At 47.1% G+C, this 18,293-nt stretch overlaps 2 protein-coding genes across 2 annotated transcripts in view; one reads left to right on the forward strand and one right to left on the reverse strand.

Annotated features, from left to right (window-relative positions):
* Window positions 1-8,840: 8,840 nt before the first annotated feature.
* Window positions 8,841-11,550, forward strand: HIGD1B (HIG1 hypoxia inducible domain family member 1B). Its single transcript, XM_007482453.3, has 4 exons — window positions 8,841-9,164; window positions 9,972-10,092; window positions 10,813-10,947; window positions 11,408-11,550. The coding sequence occupies exons 1-4, from the start codon at window positions 9,066-9,068 to the stop codon at window positions 11,470-11,472; spliced, it is 420 nt and encodes a 139-aa protein (XP_007482515.2). The 5' UTR covers window positions 8,841-9,065; the 3' UTR covers window positions 11,473-11,550.
* An 801-nt stretch (window positions 11,551-12,351) lies between these two features.
* The window catches only part of EFTUD2 (elongation factor Tu GTP binding domain containing 2), a 54,950-nt gene continuing 49,008 nt past the window's right edge, over window positions 12,352-18,293 (reverse strand). The window contains exons 19-28 of the mRNA XM_001368189.5: window positions 18,180-18,281; window positions 16,065-16,147; window positions 15,791-15,877; window positions 15,381-15,507; window positions 15,058-15,145; window positions 14,430-14,548; window positions 14,113-14,207; window positions 13,371-13,524; window positions 13,157-13,264; window positions 12,352-12,835 (exon numbers count right to left, since the gene is read on the reverse strand). Coding sequence (XP_001368226.1) covers window positions 12,740-12,835; window positions 13,157-13,264; window positions 13,371-13,524; window positions 14,113-14,207; window positions 14,430-14,548; window positions 15,058-15,145; window positions 15,381-15,507; window positions 15,791-15,877; window positions 16,065-16,147; window positions 18,180-18,281 — 1,059 coding nt within the window. The 3' untranslated portion in view covers window positions 12,352-12,739. The remainder of the gene's footprint in view (window positions 12,836-13,156; window positions 13,265-13,370; window positions 13,525-14,112; window positions 14,208-14,429; window positions 14,549-15,057; window positions 15,146-15,380; window positions 15,508-15,790; window positions 15,878-16,064; window positions 16,148-18,179; window positions 18,282-18,293) is intronic.

An 18,293-nucleotide genomic window follows, 5' to 3' on the forward strand; every position in this document is an offset into this window, starting at 1 on the left:
TGTGTGTCCTCTCTCTCTCTCTCTGTCTCTCTCTGTCTCTCTCCCCCCCCTCTCTCCTCTCTCTGTGTGTGTCTGTGTGTGTGTGTGTGTCTCTCTCTCTCTCTCTGTCTCTCTCTGTCTCTCTCTGTCTCTCTCCCCCCCCCTCTCTCCTCTCTCTGTGTGTGTCTGTGTGTGTGTGTGTGTCTCTCTCTCTCTCTCTCTCTCTCTGTCTCTCTCTCTGTGTCCTCTGTCTGTCTCTTCCCTGACTTTCTGTCTTAGGAATCAATGTTGTATATAGGTCCAAGGCAGAAGAGTGGTAAGACAATTAGAGTTCAGTGCCTTGGCCAGGGTCACACAGCTAGGAAGTGTTTGAGCCCAGGACCTCCCATCTCTGGGCCTGGCTCTTAACCCACTGAGTCACCTAGCACCCCCTGATACAATACCTTTTCCACTGTACCGGATTACATCTCAGTCAAGAGAGGATAGGAACATCCACCGTGCTGCACTGGGCATAGGGAACTCCCAGCTGAGGACACTCTCTCCCAGATGCAAGTAGTCACTTTCTCTGCAACTGCTCTTCTTTGAGAGTTGCCCAGAACACTGAGAGGTTTAGGACCCATGGAAACATTTGGAAAGATGTTGCCCCATCCTATGCATTGACATTTAGGACCCCATTTGGGTTTTCTTGGCCCAGGATGTATGTGTCAGAACCAGCACAAGGGAGTATAGAAATCCCAAATTTCAGATAACCCAAGGGAGCGTCTTCTCTTTGCCTTTTTGGGCCTCACTTTCCCTATTTGCAACATAGGCATTTTTAAATGCTCTACCTGCCTCATAGTTTAGCAAACCTTAGAAATGTGAGCAGTGATTAGATCTGGCTCCGGATGAGGTGAAAATGAAATCCTTTATCTTTAACTTTCTCATACTCCCTGGGTCAATTCTAGAGTCAATGCATAGGATGGAGCCACGTCTTTCCAAATGTTTCCATGGGTCCAAAAGCCCTGCTGGACCTGTTTAGAACCACAGTATGTTAGAGCTGGGCTGCTAAGTGACACAGTGGATAGAGTACTCAGGAAGTCCTGAGTTCAAATCCAGCCTCAGACACTTACTAGCTGTGTGACCCTGAGAAAGTCACTTAACCCTGTTGACCTCAGTTTCCTTATCTGAACAAAAGCTAGAGAAAGAAATGGCAAAACCATTCCAGTATCTTTGCCAAGAAAACTCCAAATGGGCTCTGGATTGAGAACCAGGCCCAGAGATGAGAAGTCCTAGGTTCAAATCTGGCCTCAGACACTTCCTAGGTGTGTGACCCTGGCCAAGTCACTTAACTCTACCTCAGTTTCCTCCTCTGTCAAATGTCATGAAGAAGGAAACAGCAAAGGCCAAAAATAGATGACGAGACTTGCATTCCCTGCCTCGTCCCCGCACAGTTAGCAAGCAGCAGAGCCTCAGTCTCCCTGAATTCTAGTGCTGTGTGCTTCCTTACTTTCAGAGGAGTCCAAGAGGCAATGTGCATTCCATAGAAGATGTGTTCCATAACCCAGCCCCACCTCGGACCCATTCTAGCTGTGTGACTCCCAGGCAAGTCTCTCAACTTCCCCTCAATGCCCAGGCCACCCTCCAAGACCGGAAGGTGTCTACCTACATGGGGAGGAGTTTCCTCTCCTGAAAGTTCAAGTTCCTGCTCCAGTGGAATCCTACCCAGCATGGACCTCATCCTCTGTCCCCTCTCATGGAAACAGTTCCTGGCCAAGCAGGTGGCCCTCAGGGATAGTCGGTTAGGCCAAGGTATCTGGGAGAGCATGAAGGGCCTCTTGGAGGCATCTCCTCTAGGTCATCCCAGAAGGTGTGGCTTCCCAGGCTTTCCTGGCCTTTCCCCTTCTTAGTGAATTCCCTCCAATCCCTCCAACCCCATCATTCTTCTACCTGGTTCCTCAAACTGGGCCGCCTCTCCCAACCCCAAGGGCCCTCCAGCCTGGATCATGGGAGAATTTGCGCAATTCCTCCCACATTTCTCCACCCCAGAGCCCCGGGGTCTGGCCTTTCTGTCCCAGGATGCCTACCTAGAGCACAGCTGTGACATTAATGATCCTGAGAATCCCACTTGGCTAAACCAACCATTATGAAGCGATGGTGGGAGTGTGTGTGCAAGTAGGGGGCAGCTAGATATAGAGGCAGAAGGTCCTGAGTTTAAATGTAGCCTCAGCCACTTCCTAGCTGTGTGACCCTGGGCAAGTCACTTGACCCCCATTGCCTAGCCCTTACCACTCTTCTGCCTTGGAGCCAATACACAGTATTGATTCTAAGATGGAAGGTAAGGGTTTAAATAAAAAAAAAAGTAAGGGGCTGAATGATAGGGGTGGGGTGGGGATAGGGTATGGGATCCAGAATGTCCCAAGAACAGGGGATGAGTTGAAAATGTGATCAGCTAAGACCACCCTTGTTATTCCTCTCTGTTCCTTATGGATTTTCCACTCCATTCTTCCCTGTCCCCTTTCCCTGGAATAACAGACCTCCTAGGACCACTGAACAAGAAGGAATCTGGGTCTCTGACTGGGAGAAATTGGTCAGATTCCTCTACTTTTTTCTATACTAGAAGTCTTTCACTCTAATCTCCTTTTTTTCTGAATGATTCCTGACTTTGATTCTACATTTCCCAGCCTTCTCTCCTCCCAACAGCGTCCTTCCACTGTGTCCTTTTAAATTTCTGTCATACAGTATTGCATTGTTGGTGGAGTTGTGAATTGATCCAACCATTCTGGAAGGCAGTTTGGAATTATGTACAAAGGGCTTTAAAAAATGTATGCCCTTTGATCCAGCCATACAATACTAAGTATGTACCCCAGAGAGATAATAATGAAAAATATTTATTCAAAAATATTCATGGCTGCGCTCTTTGTGGTGGCCAAAAATTAGAAAATGAGGGGATGCCCTTCAATTGGGGAGTGACTGAACAAATTGTGGTATATGTTGGTGATGGAATACTATTGTGCTCAAAGGAATAATAAAGTGGAGGAATTCCATGTGAACTGGAACAACCTCCAGGAAGTGATGCAGAGCGAGAGGAGCAGAACCAGGAAAACATTGTACACAGAGATTTGTACACTGTGGTACAATCAAATGTAATGGACTTTACTACCAGTAGCAATGCAATAATCCAGGTCAGTCTTGAAGGATTTATGAGAAAGAACCCTATCCACATCCAGAGGAAGAACTGTGGGAGTATAAATGCAAAAGAAAAGCATATGACTTACCACTTATCACATGTATATATGGGTAAACAAATTGGAGTTTTGGCTTTAAAAGATCAGTATACAAAAATGAATAATATGGAAAATAGGTATCATGTGATAACATTTGTACAACCCAGTGGAATTGCTTGTCAGCTCAAAGAGGGAAGAGGGGAGGGAAAGAAAATGAATCACGTAAACATGGAAAAATATTTTAAAAATAAATTAAAAAAATTTAAAATGTAAACTTGTCATAATTTATTACATGTAATTGGTTAAATAAATAAACAAAACAAAAAACATTGCTAAATTCTGTTCTATCCTGATTACTGATTTCCCAAACTGCTCCTATCCTCTGTAGCCAGTGTCCCCACGTACAAGCCAGAATTTGGCCTCTTGCAATTCCCTTCCTTCCATCTCTGACCAAACTGTATACAGCATATTGATTTTATTTTAATTCCACATTCACATCTTGGGTTTGCAGGTCCCAATTGGGTAAATAGCTAAATTGGACTAAATTATTAAGATCTGGGGGAGCAGGGGAGGGAGGGAAATGAGCTGATTTGTCCTTGATATCCTCTACACATCCAGAGGGCCTCTGGGGAAATTTTATGTAGGATGCTGGAAAGAAGGTGACATGATCTTTGCTCCAAGTTTTCCCATAGCACATTCATCATGCTTAAAAGATCAAACTGCTTTGCATATACTATGTATGTTTATTTTTAACAAATGTTTAATTTTTTAAAGCACATCTTCTGTCAGAATTGATACTAATTATTGTTTCTAAGGCAGAAGAGCCATAAGATATAGGCAATTTGGGGTTAAGTGACTTGCCCAGGGTCACTCAGTTAAAAAGCATCTAAGGTCAGATTTGAACCCAGGTTCTGCTGACTTCAGGCCTGGCACTTTGTTCACCAAGCCACCCAGTTGCCCCTACTATGTAGTAGGTCCATGTGGTCCATGAGTTCATTCATTCAAGGATTCTGTCCAATAGTGCTAATTATGCTATGAGCCCACAACCCATTTACCCCTTCTTATTTGTTCATGTTTTCTCCTAAATATTCCACAGAACTATCCAATGTTCTGGAGGTTTCTTTGGGGTCTTTAGACATTCCATGGGTACTGTTGAAGCATTTGGGCTGTATGAGTTACCCTTCAGGATGGTTCCATTTCCTTTTCCATCACATTTCTAGATGGCATCCTTTATGTTATCTCTAGCACACAGGTCACTGCTGAGAATTCTGTCACAATTTATCCTCCATGTATATCCCTTCATTTTCCTCTGGAGGGGAGGATGCTCCATGATTTACAGCCATACTTGTATCTTTAACAGTATCAAATGAGGCGTAAAACAGGGAGCCACTCTTGCTCAAATCGTTCCCCTTCTGCCCTGCCCAGGGTCCAATGGAGGGACTGCTCAGAGATAGGGAGGTCTTTTTCAGATGGCTTTGTGTTTATTGCCCAAGTCCCAGAATGCTAACAGGATCACCATAATGAGCTCCATGGCCTCTCAAGGGGTCAACCTAATAGTCCACACAGGGAAGAAAAAACCCAAAAGGAGAAAGAAGGCCCACTGCCCAGACTGCCACAGCTTGGCTATAGGACTCTGGGCAAATTGCTTAATCCCTTTGCATGCCAGGCAACTAAGACTCTAAATTGTGGAGAGTTTGTGGGGGAAGAGGTTTCTTCATTCAGGAATTCCCTGGAGCAGGGATGGTGAACCTTTTAGAGACTGAGAGCCCAAACTGCAACCCTCATGCCACATGTGAACTGCACCCCCTCCCCCCCTTTCCCCAGATAAGGGAGGGAGGAAGTGCACCCATTGGGCTGCTGGACAGAGGGGTGGGTCATGTGAGAAATGTCCTCAGGTGATGGGGAAGGGAATAGTCCTCTCTGGCACACGTGCTATACATTCGCCACCATGACCCTAGACCAATAAAAATTATAGTTCTAGTCTAGTGATGGCAAACCTTTTGGAGACTATGTGCCATGCCTCTCCCTCCTCCTCCTTCCTCCAGAGTGCCAAGTGCCCTGCCCTGCCCCCACCTTTACCCCACACAGGAGAGGAAGAACTCCCATTGGTCTGCTGGTAGAGGGGCGGATAGAGTGAGGAATGTCCTCATTGAGGGTAGAGAGGGGGAGGGGAGTGGCCCAAGCTCTCTGCTCCCCTCCAGCTCTGCTGCCTGTGAGCAGCTCACCTTCCTGCCCTGTACATTCCATTGGCTGCTGGGCAGAGGGGTGAGGGGTGGGAAAAAATGTCATCAGGCGTGGTGGAATCCCTATCTTTCTACTAATGAATTCTGGCAGGCAAAGGCTCACATGCCCACAGAGAGGGCTCTTCATGCCCTTTTTGACACATGTTCCATAGGTTACCATCATGGGTTTAGTCCCTATCTTTTCTGACCTAGCTGAATGGGACTATCTATTGAATTAGTACCCAGACAGTCACTACATGAGGACATTGGACCCACAACTGAGGAGCAGAGCAGGCTGGGTTTGTATTAGGAAAACTGGATAACAGCATTCTGACCCAAAAGGCCATAGAAAACACACCAATATACTTCTGGCTTATGTGATCTCATTATCTAATGATATTTACATAGCACTTAGCAGAGAGCCTGGCACACAATAGGTGCTTAATGCTTGTTCTTTTCCTCTTTCTTTCCTGTAGCAGTCCAGCCCATAGGTATTATGGAGAGACAAGGATTGTGAGTGAGCACATGGCCATCCTGCTCATGGCAATGAGCTCTATTTCCAGCGAGGCTGAAGTTTAGGTGCTAAACCTTGCTTCCCTTTGTCTCACTGGCCTGAGGTTAATAACCCCACCTTCACCTTGTCATAAGTTGCATTATCCAATGGCAATATCCCAGGTAACTCATCCATATGTATTGAGGTATCATGTAACTGATCAATATGTATTGAGCTCATTTGTATATCAAAGAGAATAAATTTGGGAGACACAGCCAGCCTGCCCACTTGGAGGACACCGACAGGTTTGCAAAGGAGCATCTTCTCCCCTTTCTCTCTCCTCTCTATCTTTCTCCCTGAGGCCTGGTCTTTAGGCCAGGCCTGCCTTCCTTCCTCTCTCTCTTTCTTCTAATGCTAATACCTAGCATTATCTACCTCCTTTAGTTTCTGATCTCCTTTCCTACTGAGCTAGCATTATCGTCTGACCAGTGCAGTGTTAAATTGAGACCATTGGGTGGGATAGCCTGGATAGTAACGCCCAGTGGTTGGAGCAGGCTGTGGCTCCCGAAAAATAATAATTGTTTACTGACTCAATTATTTACACCTCTAAAGTCGGCTCGTTCACGCCCTTCGCGGGATCTAAAAACTTCTATCCTGTTTCTATCTTCTCTCCTTGCAACCTCTCGTGGGCTGGGAGGTTGTATTTCCTCTGGGGTGTTGTATCAGGGAGTTAAAATTGAATCTTTACTTGGAAAAGGTATGTTCTTAAAAGTAACAAGCTGGGGGCATCTAAGTATCACAGTGGCTAGAGTGCCATTCCTGGAGTTGAGAGAACTTGGGTTCAAATTTGACCTCAGACACTTTCTAGCTCTGTGACCCTGAGCAAGTCACTTAACTCCCATTGCCTAGCCTTTACCACTCTTCTGTCTTAGAATCACTACATTGCATTGGTTCTAAGACAGGAGGTAAGGGTTTTTTAAAAAAGTAATAAGCTAAATTTATTTTTAAAAACTATTTTTAGAGTACAGCTAGGTGGCTCAGTGTATTGAGAGCCAGGCTCAGAGATGGAAGATCTTGGGTTCAAATCTGGCCTCATACTTCCTAGCCTGTGTGATCTTGAACAAGTCACTTAACTCCCATGGTCTACCCCTTACTGCTCTTCTGCCTTGGAACCGATACATGATATTGATTCTAAGATGGAAGGTTAGTGGTTTAAAAATATTTTTTAAAAGATTTTCTGCTATGTGACCCTGGGTTAAAAAGAAAAAAAAGATTTTCTGGTTTACAATATTGAAAGAAGTTTTGTATGACACAATATGTATATAACTCAGATCAAATTGCTTATCATCTCCAAGGAGAGGGAAAGGAGAGAGGGAGACAATTTGGATCTTATAATTAGGGAAAACAAATTGCTGTTACATGTAATTGGGAAAAATATAAATATATTTTATATGTATATGCATATACATATAAAATATATGAAGGTCTGGTCTAATTTAAGACCCAACCCTCCTCACTCACCCCCCATCCTGGCAATATTAACATGCAGGAGTGAGAATTCATTTTGGTAACCTTTTGTGTGCTAGAAATAGGGACTCGAGTTTCCTTCTTCACTTCTCCTGGTGGGCACAGTCATATGATGCCTCTCTCTCTTTTTTTTAAACCCTTACCTTCTGTCTTGGAATCAATATTGTGTATAGGTTCCAAGGCAGAAGAGAGGTAAGGACTGGGCAATGGGGGTCAAGTGACCTGCCCAGGGTCACACAGCTGGGAAGTGTCTGAGGTCAGATTTGAACCCAGGACCCCCCATCTCTAGACCTGGCTCTCAATCCCCTGAGCCACCCAGCTGCCCTCCATGCGCCTCTTCTTGATGCCTTTTTCACTTGAATACAACTTTATCCTCCAGAGCTGTCCCTCCATCCTTACTCGGGGACTCCATCCCCATCTCCTGCCCCTACATGAGAAGTCTCTTTCAGGTCTAAAGCACCTGCAGTGGACAAAGTGCTGTCCCGTCCCTGCCATTATCCGATCGTTCTAAAAACCCATTAGACCGAAAGACTGTTCAGAGGGGTTGGAGGACTTGCCGTGGGCTGAGCTGGGACCGTAATAGCCCATGTGGCAATTCTAAATTCTACCCCAGTGGGCTTCTCCCTCTCGGGATGGGCCCTCCACTCTCCCTCGATTCCAAACCCTGAGGGAGGAGGCCCATCTGGGGCATCTTCCTGGCTCCCGGCTCAGGCAGCTGGGAATAAGGCCCGGGAGGGAAGTGTGAGAGAAAGAGAGAGGCCAGTTCCCACAGACCCTGGGGAGGTGGGGAGGCCCATGGGGCTGTGCAGTGATTTCCTGTTCCCTGCTGGGGAGGGTGAGCCCACCAGGCTTTTATGTTGGGCCCAGGGAGCGGCGGGGGCGGATTAGGGGGCTCCTTCTAGGTTTCTGAGACAAGCATTAGGCTTTTGGTGGATGGGGACCTGGAGACTGGAGATGGGGGAAGGGAAACCTGGGGGACTTCCAAGGGAAGGAACAAAGGCATCTAGGGAAAAAGGAAACCTCTATTGGTGCAGATCCTCATTTTATTGGTCAGCTTCCAAGATCCACCTTTCTAGTTCTTTCTCTGCTAACAAAGGCTGACATGGGGGGCCCGTGGATTCCCAGGCTCTGTGGCCAATCCTGAGCGACGCCTGCATTGGCTTCCCCATCTGTCCCCCCAGGAAGCTCTTGAAAAGGGAAGAGTCCCAGCTGTTCCTGCAGTTCCACCTGGAAGAAATCTCCTGGGCCCACCAGTGCTGGAGGGGGCAGATCCTGAGGAGGTTCCTCCCTCCCCTTCCCCACTCACAGGCCCAATCCAGGATCTCCCCAGGAGAGCACTCTGGCGTGGGCCCCTCAGGGGTTCTAATGACCAGCAGCCAAGCGTGGGGAGGCTGTCTGGGGGGCGGCTGGCCCAGGGTACTGTGTTCAAGATCATATGCCTGGGAGATCTGGCCTTCCCTAAAGACACCTAATACAAGGGAGTCTGGCTCGCGTGGGTTCCTGATCGGTGCTGCCTCGTCTCTCAGGCCTGGAGTTCCCGGCAGAGGGGGGGTTAAAGGCCGAGGTCTCTGTCTCTTCACTCCCCTCCCCTCCCTCACTTCAGCATCTCCATAAAACCGGAGCCACTGTTCTGCTGACCCCATGGTGGTGGTTCCTCTCCCGCTCCAAACAGCTGGAGGACAGGGAGCACAGGCCCAGGGCCAGCTGTCCACAGCCCCTTCTTCCCCCACCAACACGAAGGTATGTGCCCGCCCTCCTACCCTCTGATGTCCCTGCAGGGGCAGAGTTCATCTGCAACAGTCCGGGCTCCTATGGAGGGAGAAAAATGAGCTCTTCAGGGGTCTAGCTTCAGCCAAAGCTGGCTGTTTCAGTGCTTAAAACCGGGGAACTAAGCATCTGCTGCCTGGGACTTGGAGTACTCCAGCAAGGGTTAAAAGGGAGAAAACAGAGGACCCTGGGTACTAGATTTTTGCTTTCTTCCTACCTGGAGGGGCCTACATTTGGGAGGGAAGTGGGAGAAAAGGGGCACCGGGGCGAGGTAGGAGGGAAGGTTCCCTTCCACAGAAAACGAATGCACAAACTTGTTTTCAAAATAGCCTGTAAATGAGGACTAATGAAAATGTGAGTCTCTCTCTGTGGTACTTTGGCACAAGGGCCCCTGTCCATGCTACTTCTGGGTCCAGAGGGATCCATGAAGCTTCCTACTCTTTCCTCCCTCCCTCCTTCCTCTCTGCCCTGAATTTCTTCCAGACGGCTTGGAATCAGTGTCAAAGGAGCTGAAGGAGAGGGAGGGACTGAAAGGAAGCCCAGGAGAGAAAAGCTGAAAGGAGTTGTAGACAGAGTTGGTGAATACATGACGCAGAAACGGCAGACAGTGGGGTTTTAGCTAGCCATCTACTGAAGAGCACACATTGGCTGCTTTTTCAGAGACCAGGTGAAGGGTCTTAGCGGTCGGAGCCTTCCTTTTCCATCCGGCCACACAGGTGGGAAGAAGCACGTAGGAAAATTTCCAGGATCCCAAGGATTTCAAGGGAGACATCTTTTCAGGGTTGGGCTGGGTCCAGTACCATGTCTGCTAACAAGGACTGGGGGGCGCCACCCGAGGTGGAGGGCAGCGTCTCTGCCAAGTTGCTGAGGAAGTCCAGGGAGTCACCGCTGGTACCCGTGGGTGAGTTGGGGATGGGGAAATGGGGAAAGTCGCCAACCAGGTTCCTGGAGGCTGGGATCCAGAAAATGACCAACCTCCCCCGCTGGGCAGTGACCAGGAGTAGAAGTATGAGGACGGAGCAAGAAGTAGACGGAACCATGGAGGAACAGAGGAAGTGCCAACAGGGGAGGAGGAGTAGAGAAACTAGCACCCAAGCCCTGGGGTTGGCTGGCACACAGACTCGAGTGAGATTATGGGAAGGGTTAGAGGACTGAGCACTGACCCAGGTTCCTGGGGTGGGGGTGGGGGGGACGGGACACCCTAAGGAGAAATAGGGAAAACCAGGAAATGTTGTCAGGCCAGGAGCCGTTGGGTGGCTCAGTGGATAGAGCCAGGCCTAGAGATGGGAGGCCCTGGGTTCAAATTGGATCTCAGGCTCTTTCTAGCTGTGTGACCCTGGGAAACCACTTAACCCCCATGGCCTAGCCCTGACCGCTCCTTCAGCCTTGGAGCCAATACTTACTATTGATTTAAAGGCAGATGATAAGGGTTTGTAAAAGCTGTCAGGCCACACGGAGACCCTGGGAGTGCCTGGGGTAGGATCGAGGGTGTGCTTGCTGAACTGAGTCACAGCCATAAGAGGGTGTTGTGGGGGAAGGAAGGGGAAACAGTCCAGAGCAGCCGGCTGGGGCTGAAGTCCACTGAAGCCACCCGGCCCGGGGGCACGCTCTCTTTGTACAGGCCTGGGGGGCTGTCTGGTGGTGACAGCGTATGGCATGTACCGGCTAAAGGCCCGAGGCCCTCTCAAGATGTCCCTACACCTGATCCACACCAGAGTAGCAGCTCAGGCCTGTGCTGTGGGAGCCATCATGCTGGGTGAGTAGGCATCAAAGCAAAGCTCCCAAAGCCTAGCTCCAAGCCTGACCCTTTGGGGGGCCACAAGGGCCAAACTCCTGCTCCAAGTCCTAGGGATAGTCTAGCTTCTCAGGAGGAGCCACAAACAAGGACTAGCCCTCAGGGTCCAGATTCCAATTTCTTCTCTTTTGCAGGTATGCGCGTAGACCTGTACCACAGCCCAGGGTGGGAACCTTTGCAGCAAAGTCTAGGTTTGCTTATAGTCAGGGCACCCCCCCTCCCGAGAAGCCCGTGGGGGACAGGATGCAGACAGCAGCCAGGTGTTCAGAGCAGCTGCTGTGACTTGGGGCAGAAAGATGAGAGAGGAAGGAAGCCCCCAGGGACCCTGAGACAGTGGTGCTCCAGGGCTGCAGAAGCTTTTCTGGCTCCTGCTCCAGGGCCTGACCCCAAGGGGCCATCTCTGTCCTTTGCTCTCATACAGGTGCGGTGTACACCATGTACTGTGACTACATCAAGAGAACAGCACACGGTGGTGAGGAGAAGTAGGAGCCACATGGAGCTGGGACAGTCAGATTCCCTTAATGAGCCCCTTGTATGCTTCCCAATAAAGTGCTTCTGAGGATAAGCAACAGCCCGTTCTTGACCCGGGGAAGCACCTGAGTAGGTGGTGGCGGCAGCTGGTGTGAGGGTTTAGGGGAGGGAGTCTGGGGAGAAATGGGGGCTTTGGCCTCTGATCACAGAACTACAGGGACTGCAGGGACAAGAGGTTATCTGGCCCTCCCCCATCATTTTGGGGATAAGGAAGCCCAGGCTTCTCAGCTAAATAGTAAGTGAAACTGCTGGGATTTGATCTTTTGATTCCAAATCCAGCATCCTCTTCACTCTGCCCTGATGTCAGTGGGGATCCCTAGAAAAGATTCAATGTTAGCATAAATGGGGTTCTGAATCAGGGATCCCAGATCACTTCTTTATCTCCCCTCCCCAACTCCTTTCACAGTAAAAATGAAGTGGGGATGGGGGCAGGGGGGACCTAGGTGGCTCAATGAATTAAAAGCCAGGTCTAGGAGGTCCTGAGTTCAAATCTGGCCTTAGATACTTCCTAGTTGTATGACCCTAGGTGAGTCACTTAACCCCCATTGCCTGGCCCATACTGCTCTAAAACAGAAGGTAAGGATTTAAAAAAAAAAAGAATGATCAGAAAGGTGACAGAAATGTTGATTTCAGAGAGACTGAAAGTACTAATCTCTTTCCCATTCCCTGGGCATCAGTAGAAAAGGGGAGCCCCAAGCTAGATGTCAGAGACAGCAGGACCATGTACCAGGCTCTACATCTCTTCATCTCAAAGCAAGTACCAGGGTGAAAAAAGCAAGGCTGCAGAGATTTGGTAAGAGAAGGAAGGGGATGAAAGGAAAACGACCAGACACGGACCAGAACGTTCTGTTCATTTACAAACAGTGTTTAGGGTCAAACTTGTAAAAATAAAATTCCATATAAATCTCAGGGCAGGGCTTCTCAGGGTCAAACATTTTCGTTCTCTTCTTCTCCCCTGAGGTTTGAGCCTCATCCTCTGAGGAACAGAGCAAAGCAGAGGCGAAAGACCTAAGAGGTCAAGTGTTCCTCCTTCCAGAGAGTCTGTTGAGATGTTTTACTGGCTATCAAAAGTCACTAGCATTTCTCCCTCCCCACATCTACAACTTGAAAATCAAGGCTGCTTTGGCCAAGATGTCAAAGTAGCTGGGTCTCCCAGGCTCTGATGTCCAGGAAGCACTGCCCACAGCTGGGTATGGGGAGCTGCCAAGAGCATCGCCCCAGCTCACATGGGGTAGTTGAGAACAACATCCTGCTTGGCGAGCTCCAACAACATAGGATCGTCAAAGAACTTGCTGATGCTCACATCCTCGCTCAGACCCTAGGGTTGGGGGAAGGAAAGGGTAGAGTGAGGGCTGGGGCACTTTGGTAGAGGGGGAGGGAAAGGTGTAAGCTGGGCTGATACAAAGCTCTGGACAAGGCTGCCTGTTTCAGAAAGAGCAATGATTTCTCACAGGGAAGGGAGAAGACTTTTCTGTGTCCCTCTTGTCCTAGCAAAATAGTATCCCCACCAATACCTGCATCTGGTAGGAAAGTTGTAGAAATCACACATGCCATGAATACTGCTTTACCCATTGACCCACCAGGAGAGGAATCCATAAGAATGGACACTGAGTGGTGTCTGGGGAATGGGAACACGTACCTTCCGACGACGGGTCTTGATCATGAACTCCCGGGCCAAATGAGGAGCTGGCTGTGGCTCCAAGGGACGGATGACAATGCTTTTATCCAGTGGGTCACCGGGTACAATCTAAAACATAGTGGCACATACATGAGAGAGCTAAGGCTCCAAAGTCCAGGAGTGCAAACCATCTCATCAGAGTCTGATTAATGCCTCAACTTCCTTTAAGACTCACCTGCCAATGGTGGAAAACAGACAGAGAGAAGGCTTGTCCCTGGGTATGGGTCCGGAGGTCAGTTTCAAAACCAAATGAGTCAATAGCTGGGATGAAGGCCTTGATGGTATAGAGAGGAGAGCCTGGGATAGGTGCATCCTGTGTCACATGGCCTCTGAGAAAGATAGACAAAAATTGAACCCCATGCCCTGGGAACTTTACTATCATGGTCAGGCAAACACTAATTATTGGCCAGCCCTAAATCCACCCTAAACTGAAGCTATCAACTTACAAAAAGAGAAAATTGGATGTTAGACATTAGGTAAAGTGTTATCAATGTGCCTCTTATAGGGCCATAGGAGAAATTTCTTAGGAAAAGGAATAAGAGCTAGAATCCAATTGGAATTAGGGTTGGAGGCCTTCCTGTGTCACCTCTTAGACTTTCCCCAACTTTTCAGAAAATAACTTCCACCATTCCCCAAGCTAGCAGTTGAATGTCTGATTCTGGAGATGACTAAGAGCTAAGAGTCAGTAAGGACTTCTCTGAACAGGCAGTTGGGAAAGCAGGAAACTCTGCTAGCTCTCTCCCCTACTCCCCCAGATCTTAATAATTTAGTACAATTTAGCTATTTACCCACTCCCCGTTACTTCTTCCTTCGGGGAAATTGCTCAGCATGCTTGGTTTTGAGTGGGGCAAAACAATTCCTTTCTCCTCCCCCACTAAAGCTGGGGTATCTCTCCCAAGGATGCTAGATCTGCTCACCTGCGCCTGGCCAATACAGTGTAGACTGCAGAGACACAGTCTGCAGGGGCTTGAACTTCCACAAAGTAGTAGGGCTCCATTAGACGAGGGGTTGCCTGCAACACAGGCAAAAAAGAGGAGTCTTCAGCTTGGAAAGAGATGAATAAGGGAACCAATGAGAATGGATGGGTGAGGGCAGAGTATGGAGTCTCTCAAGAGCTCAGCTCTCCACAGATATTCTTAGTTGTTGACTGGGTCAAGTGCCTTCTAGAGATGGACAAGAAACTACTCCCCAATCTTTAAGGAGTTAACCTCATATCCATTTTGTTTGCTCATACCATGAGGAAGGCAGAATAGACAACTCTCCTGGCAGTGGGAATGATCTGTCCCCCTCCTCGGTGCAGTGGTTCCTGGGCAACAACTGCATCCAAGATCTTGAATTTCACATTGCGAATCACTGGGAATGAAGAGAAATGGGTAGAGTATGAGACAAAGATGGCCAGAATCATAGAAATCCAATGGTGATTCAAGTGAGAAAGAGAGCAGAATAATTGCTCCTCATTAAAACAGCATGTGGCAGAAAACCTTCTACCAGGCTATGTAGGGATTTTAGGGAGAAGGCTAGTATCTGTTTCGGGCCTAAAGTAGAGACTACATCCTCTCCAATAGACTGGCAAACCTGGCTAATGTGGCCTGCTTCTTTGTAAGAATATAACTAGTGATTTCCTTCCATCCAGGCCCAAAATCTCCCCTCTCCCCTTAGCAGATCTGAAAGGCATCTTCTGGATATGTAGACACAATGGTACATCTAACTTGTGCCAGTGGAGGTCTGTGGTATAGAATGAATGAGGAGATTTGAAGCAGGTAGGTTTGCTCTCTGCTTTGCCATCAAGTCCATTGCACAGGTCTCAGAGATAGGGAGGGGACAGCATTCCCAATAGCCAGGTGAGAAGCTGGTGAACTTACGCTCATCACAGAGGGGCCCTTCTCTGGTGCCCCACTGGAACCCTTGGACAATGCTATCCTTCACTGAACCCAGCAGAGCTTTATCCACCTGTAGAGAAACATGAGGGCATCTTAGCTGCAATTCTCATTGTAATTCATGGGACCTATAAACTTAGAGTAGAATAAGAAAAGGGAGATAAACCTCAGAGAGGTCTTCTATTTCATGAGAGGATATCAAATCTCTTCTAGGAACTTGGAGAACATTTTCATCCTCTCTTCTCATCAAGATCTGTCTCCTCCTTACTTAGCTCTCATGAACAAACCACCCAACAGTTACCCTGTACCTCTGAGGGCAAAGTGTCATCCACAAGAATGTTGGGACCAGTGGCATCAGGGCCAAAGGCCCAAATGGAACGGGCAGCCAGCAAATCCCAGTCATATTTTGTCTGGAAGAACTCGCCTAGCTTCTTCCTGAGAAGTGAAAGAAAAAGTGGATGTGTTGGTCGTGGCTCCATTCCAAATGGCCTTTTGATAAAACAGATTTCCAAGTGTTCTTCTCTGGCAGATTATTCTCTTCCCTGGAAATGGGTAGATTCTGGGAGTAACAGTAGAGGGATGCTGATAGAGCACTCCTTTGACCATACTACATCTTTCCCAGGTCAGGGTCAACAGAGACAGAACAGGTGAACCTTCTCTCTGCTGTCTGCCCTTTGTCCAATTCCCTTTCAATTCTGGACAAGAAATTCATTCCCACCTGTTCCAAGTGATCTGTACCACTTCATTCTCTATGTCCTCAGCCAGACCCTTCTCAAGAGGCTCAGCAATCATGGTGATCTTGTTCCTGTATAGAAAAAAAGTAGGTTAATAAAGAAAGGTCAAAACAAGGCAAGGAGAAGGAAGCATTGACTCTTGCCAAATTCATAATTTTAAGAGTCTTGCCTTCTACTCTATAAGGCAGGAGAGACAAAATAGTGTTTGCATGCAAGCTGAAAGCATCACCTCCTAGGCAAGGAGACAACCTTACTTACTTCTTATTGGGTGTTTCAGCAAAGCACTTGAGAGAAGAAGTTTCTACCACTGTCTCACAAAACGTGACAACTGGGTCAGCCACCTAAAAAAGTGAAGATGAGTGGTTAGAGCTCTGGCTTGTTGGAGTAAGACTGCGCTCTCCCACCCAAAATAAATCAGGGGTTTTTAGGAATTCCCTCAGCTGTACAAAGCAGCAGTTAATAACTTAAAAAAGACTATAAGGAAATATGGTTTGCTTGCACTACCATCAGAAAACCAAAAAAAGAGAGCAGAGAAATGAAAGAGGAGGAATTCTAAAGGGCTGCTGAGATAACAGTGGTGGCCCAAGGATTCCATGAGATCTGGTCCGTTTCATAACCCATTATGTAGCCCTCCTATAGGTCTTCACATAGTCATCCCTTTGGAAAGCCAGAGTTGTCAGTACCAGAATAAGGCAACAGAGGGAGAACTCAAACATTAGTGATCACTAAGAGAAACTTTTTATGGAATGGGAAACACATTCCAAAGGATAGAATTTAAGAAGATAAAAATGACTTCTATGAAGTGATGCAAAGTGAAGTTAGCAGAACTGCAATATCATATGATGATCAACTATGAATGACTTGGCTTTTCTCAGCAGAAAAGTGATCCAAGACTATCATGTAGTATTTATGATGAAAAATATACTGTCTAACTCCAAAGAAAGAACTGATGGAATCTGAATACACTGAAGCATATGTTTTAAAAAACTATTTTTTTTTGGCCTGCACATGGCTAATATGGAAATATATATTTTGTTTTATCTTTATTTTATTTTAATAACAAACTTCCACATAAGTTTTCTAAAGTTATGACTCATGTTGTCTCCCTCCCTTCTTCCCTCTCCTCCCTCCTGGAATTGACAAGTGATTCAATCTGTTATACATGTATTATCATGCAAAATATATTTTATGGTGATATATTTTGTATGACTACAGATGTATAATCGATATTAAATTGCTTGCTTTCTCAAGAAGGGGGAGAAGAGGGAAGAAAGGAGAGAATCTGGAATTAATTTTTTTAAATGAATGCTTAAAAATGTTATTACATATAATTGAGGAAACAATATAAAAAAATTTAAAAGTGAAAAGATCAAGGTGACTTAGGGTCAGAGATCTGAAGCTATCAGATCTGGCTCCTAACTCTCTTCTTGCCTAACCACTGTGGGCATGTGATGAGGCTCTTGAGGGCCCAGCACCAAGGGAATAGAGAGAAATGATAGCCTTATTCCCAGTGTTAATCTGTGCTCCCTCGCCCTATCAAAAAGTGGGTGGGTGGGTGGGTGGGGTGGGGGCAGCTGGGTGGCTCAGTGGATTGAGTCAAACCCAGAGATGCGAAGTCCTGGATTCAAATCTGAAATCATACACTTCTTAGCTGTGTGACCCTGGGCAAGTCACAACTCCCATTGCCTAGCCCTTACCACTCTTCTGCCTTAGAACCGATACCCAGTATTAATTCTAAGACAGAAGGTTAAGGGTTTAAAAACAAACAAACAAAAAAACTAGGCTAGGAAATAAAGGAGTAGAGAAAAAGGATGACACATAAATACCACCCAACTAAACTGGTACCAAAAGAAGAATTAACAAAAAAAAGGTGGGGAGGGGGGAAGAGAAGGTGCATGCTCTTTTTTCTAAAGATTCTCTCAAAAATAAAGGAACTCTTGGGGCAGCTAGGTGGCTTCAGTGGAAAGAATACCAGGCCTGCAGATGGGAGGTCCTGGGTTCTAATGGGGTCTTAAGACACATCCTAGCTGTGCCACCCTGCGCAAGTCATTTAACCCCAAAGATCTGCTATTCTGCCTTTGAACTGATATTTAGTATCAATTCTAAGATAGAAGGTAAGGCTTTAAAAAAAGATAGGAACTCTTTCTAAAAATTTGGTTTGGGGTCCCAACATTGGAATGATCCAAGAAAATGGGATAAACAGGCTTAGATACCTTTCCACCAAGCTTCATTTAGTCCTTCAGAATCCTAATGTACAATTCATGTCCAGAATTTTCAAGAAGAAATACATAGTTTTCACTAGTAAAATTCAGTCTTTAACTAGAAGCCAAGCTACTGGCCCAGGAAGGTTAGAGAGAAAGAACAGGACATTACCTTGATGTCTATCTCTGAGTACATCTTCCGTAAGTCATGCATTACGCAGTCCAGGTAAAGCTCCCCAGTGCCCAGGATCACGTGTTCCCCAGATTCTTCCACCTGAAATACAAT

Source organism: Monodelphis domestica, chromosome 2 (genome assembly GCF_027887165.1).
Source record: "Monodelphis domestica isolate mMonDom1 chromosome 2, mMonDom1.pri, whole genome shotgun sequence".
Classification (NCBI taxonomy): Eukaryota; Metazoa; Chordata; class Mammalia; order Didelphimorphia; family Didelphidae; genus Monodelphis; species Monodelphis domestica.

Bases quoted from the DNA above. Each gene is read 5' to 3' on its own strand.
- HIGD1B (XM_007482453.3), top strand. From the start codon at position 9,066: ATGGTGGTGGTTCCTCTCCCGCTCCAAACAGCTGGAGGACAGGGAGCA. The intron at 9,165-9,971 runs GTATGTGCCCGC...ACATCTTTTCAG, and splicing joins CTTCCCCCACCAACACGAAG to GGTTGGGCTGGGTCCAGTAC. The intron at 10,948-11,407 runs GTGAGTAGGCAT...GCTCTCATACAG, and splicing joins TGTGGGAGCCATCATGCTGG to GTGCGGTGTACACCATGTAC.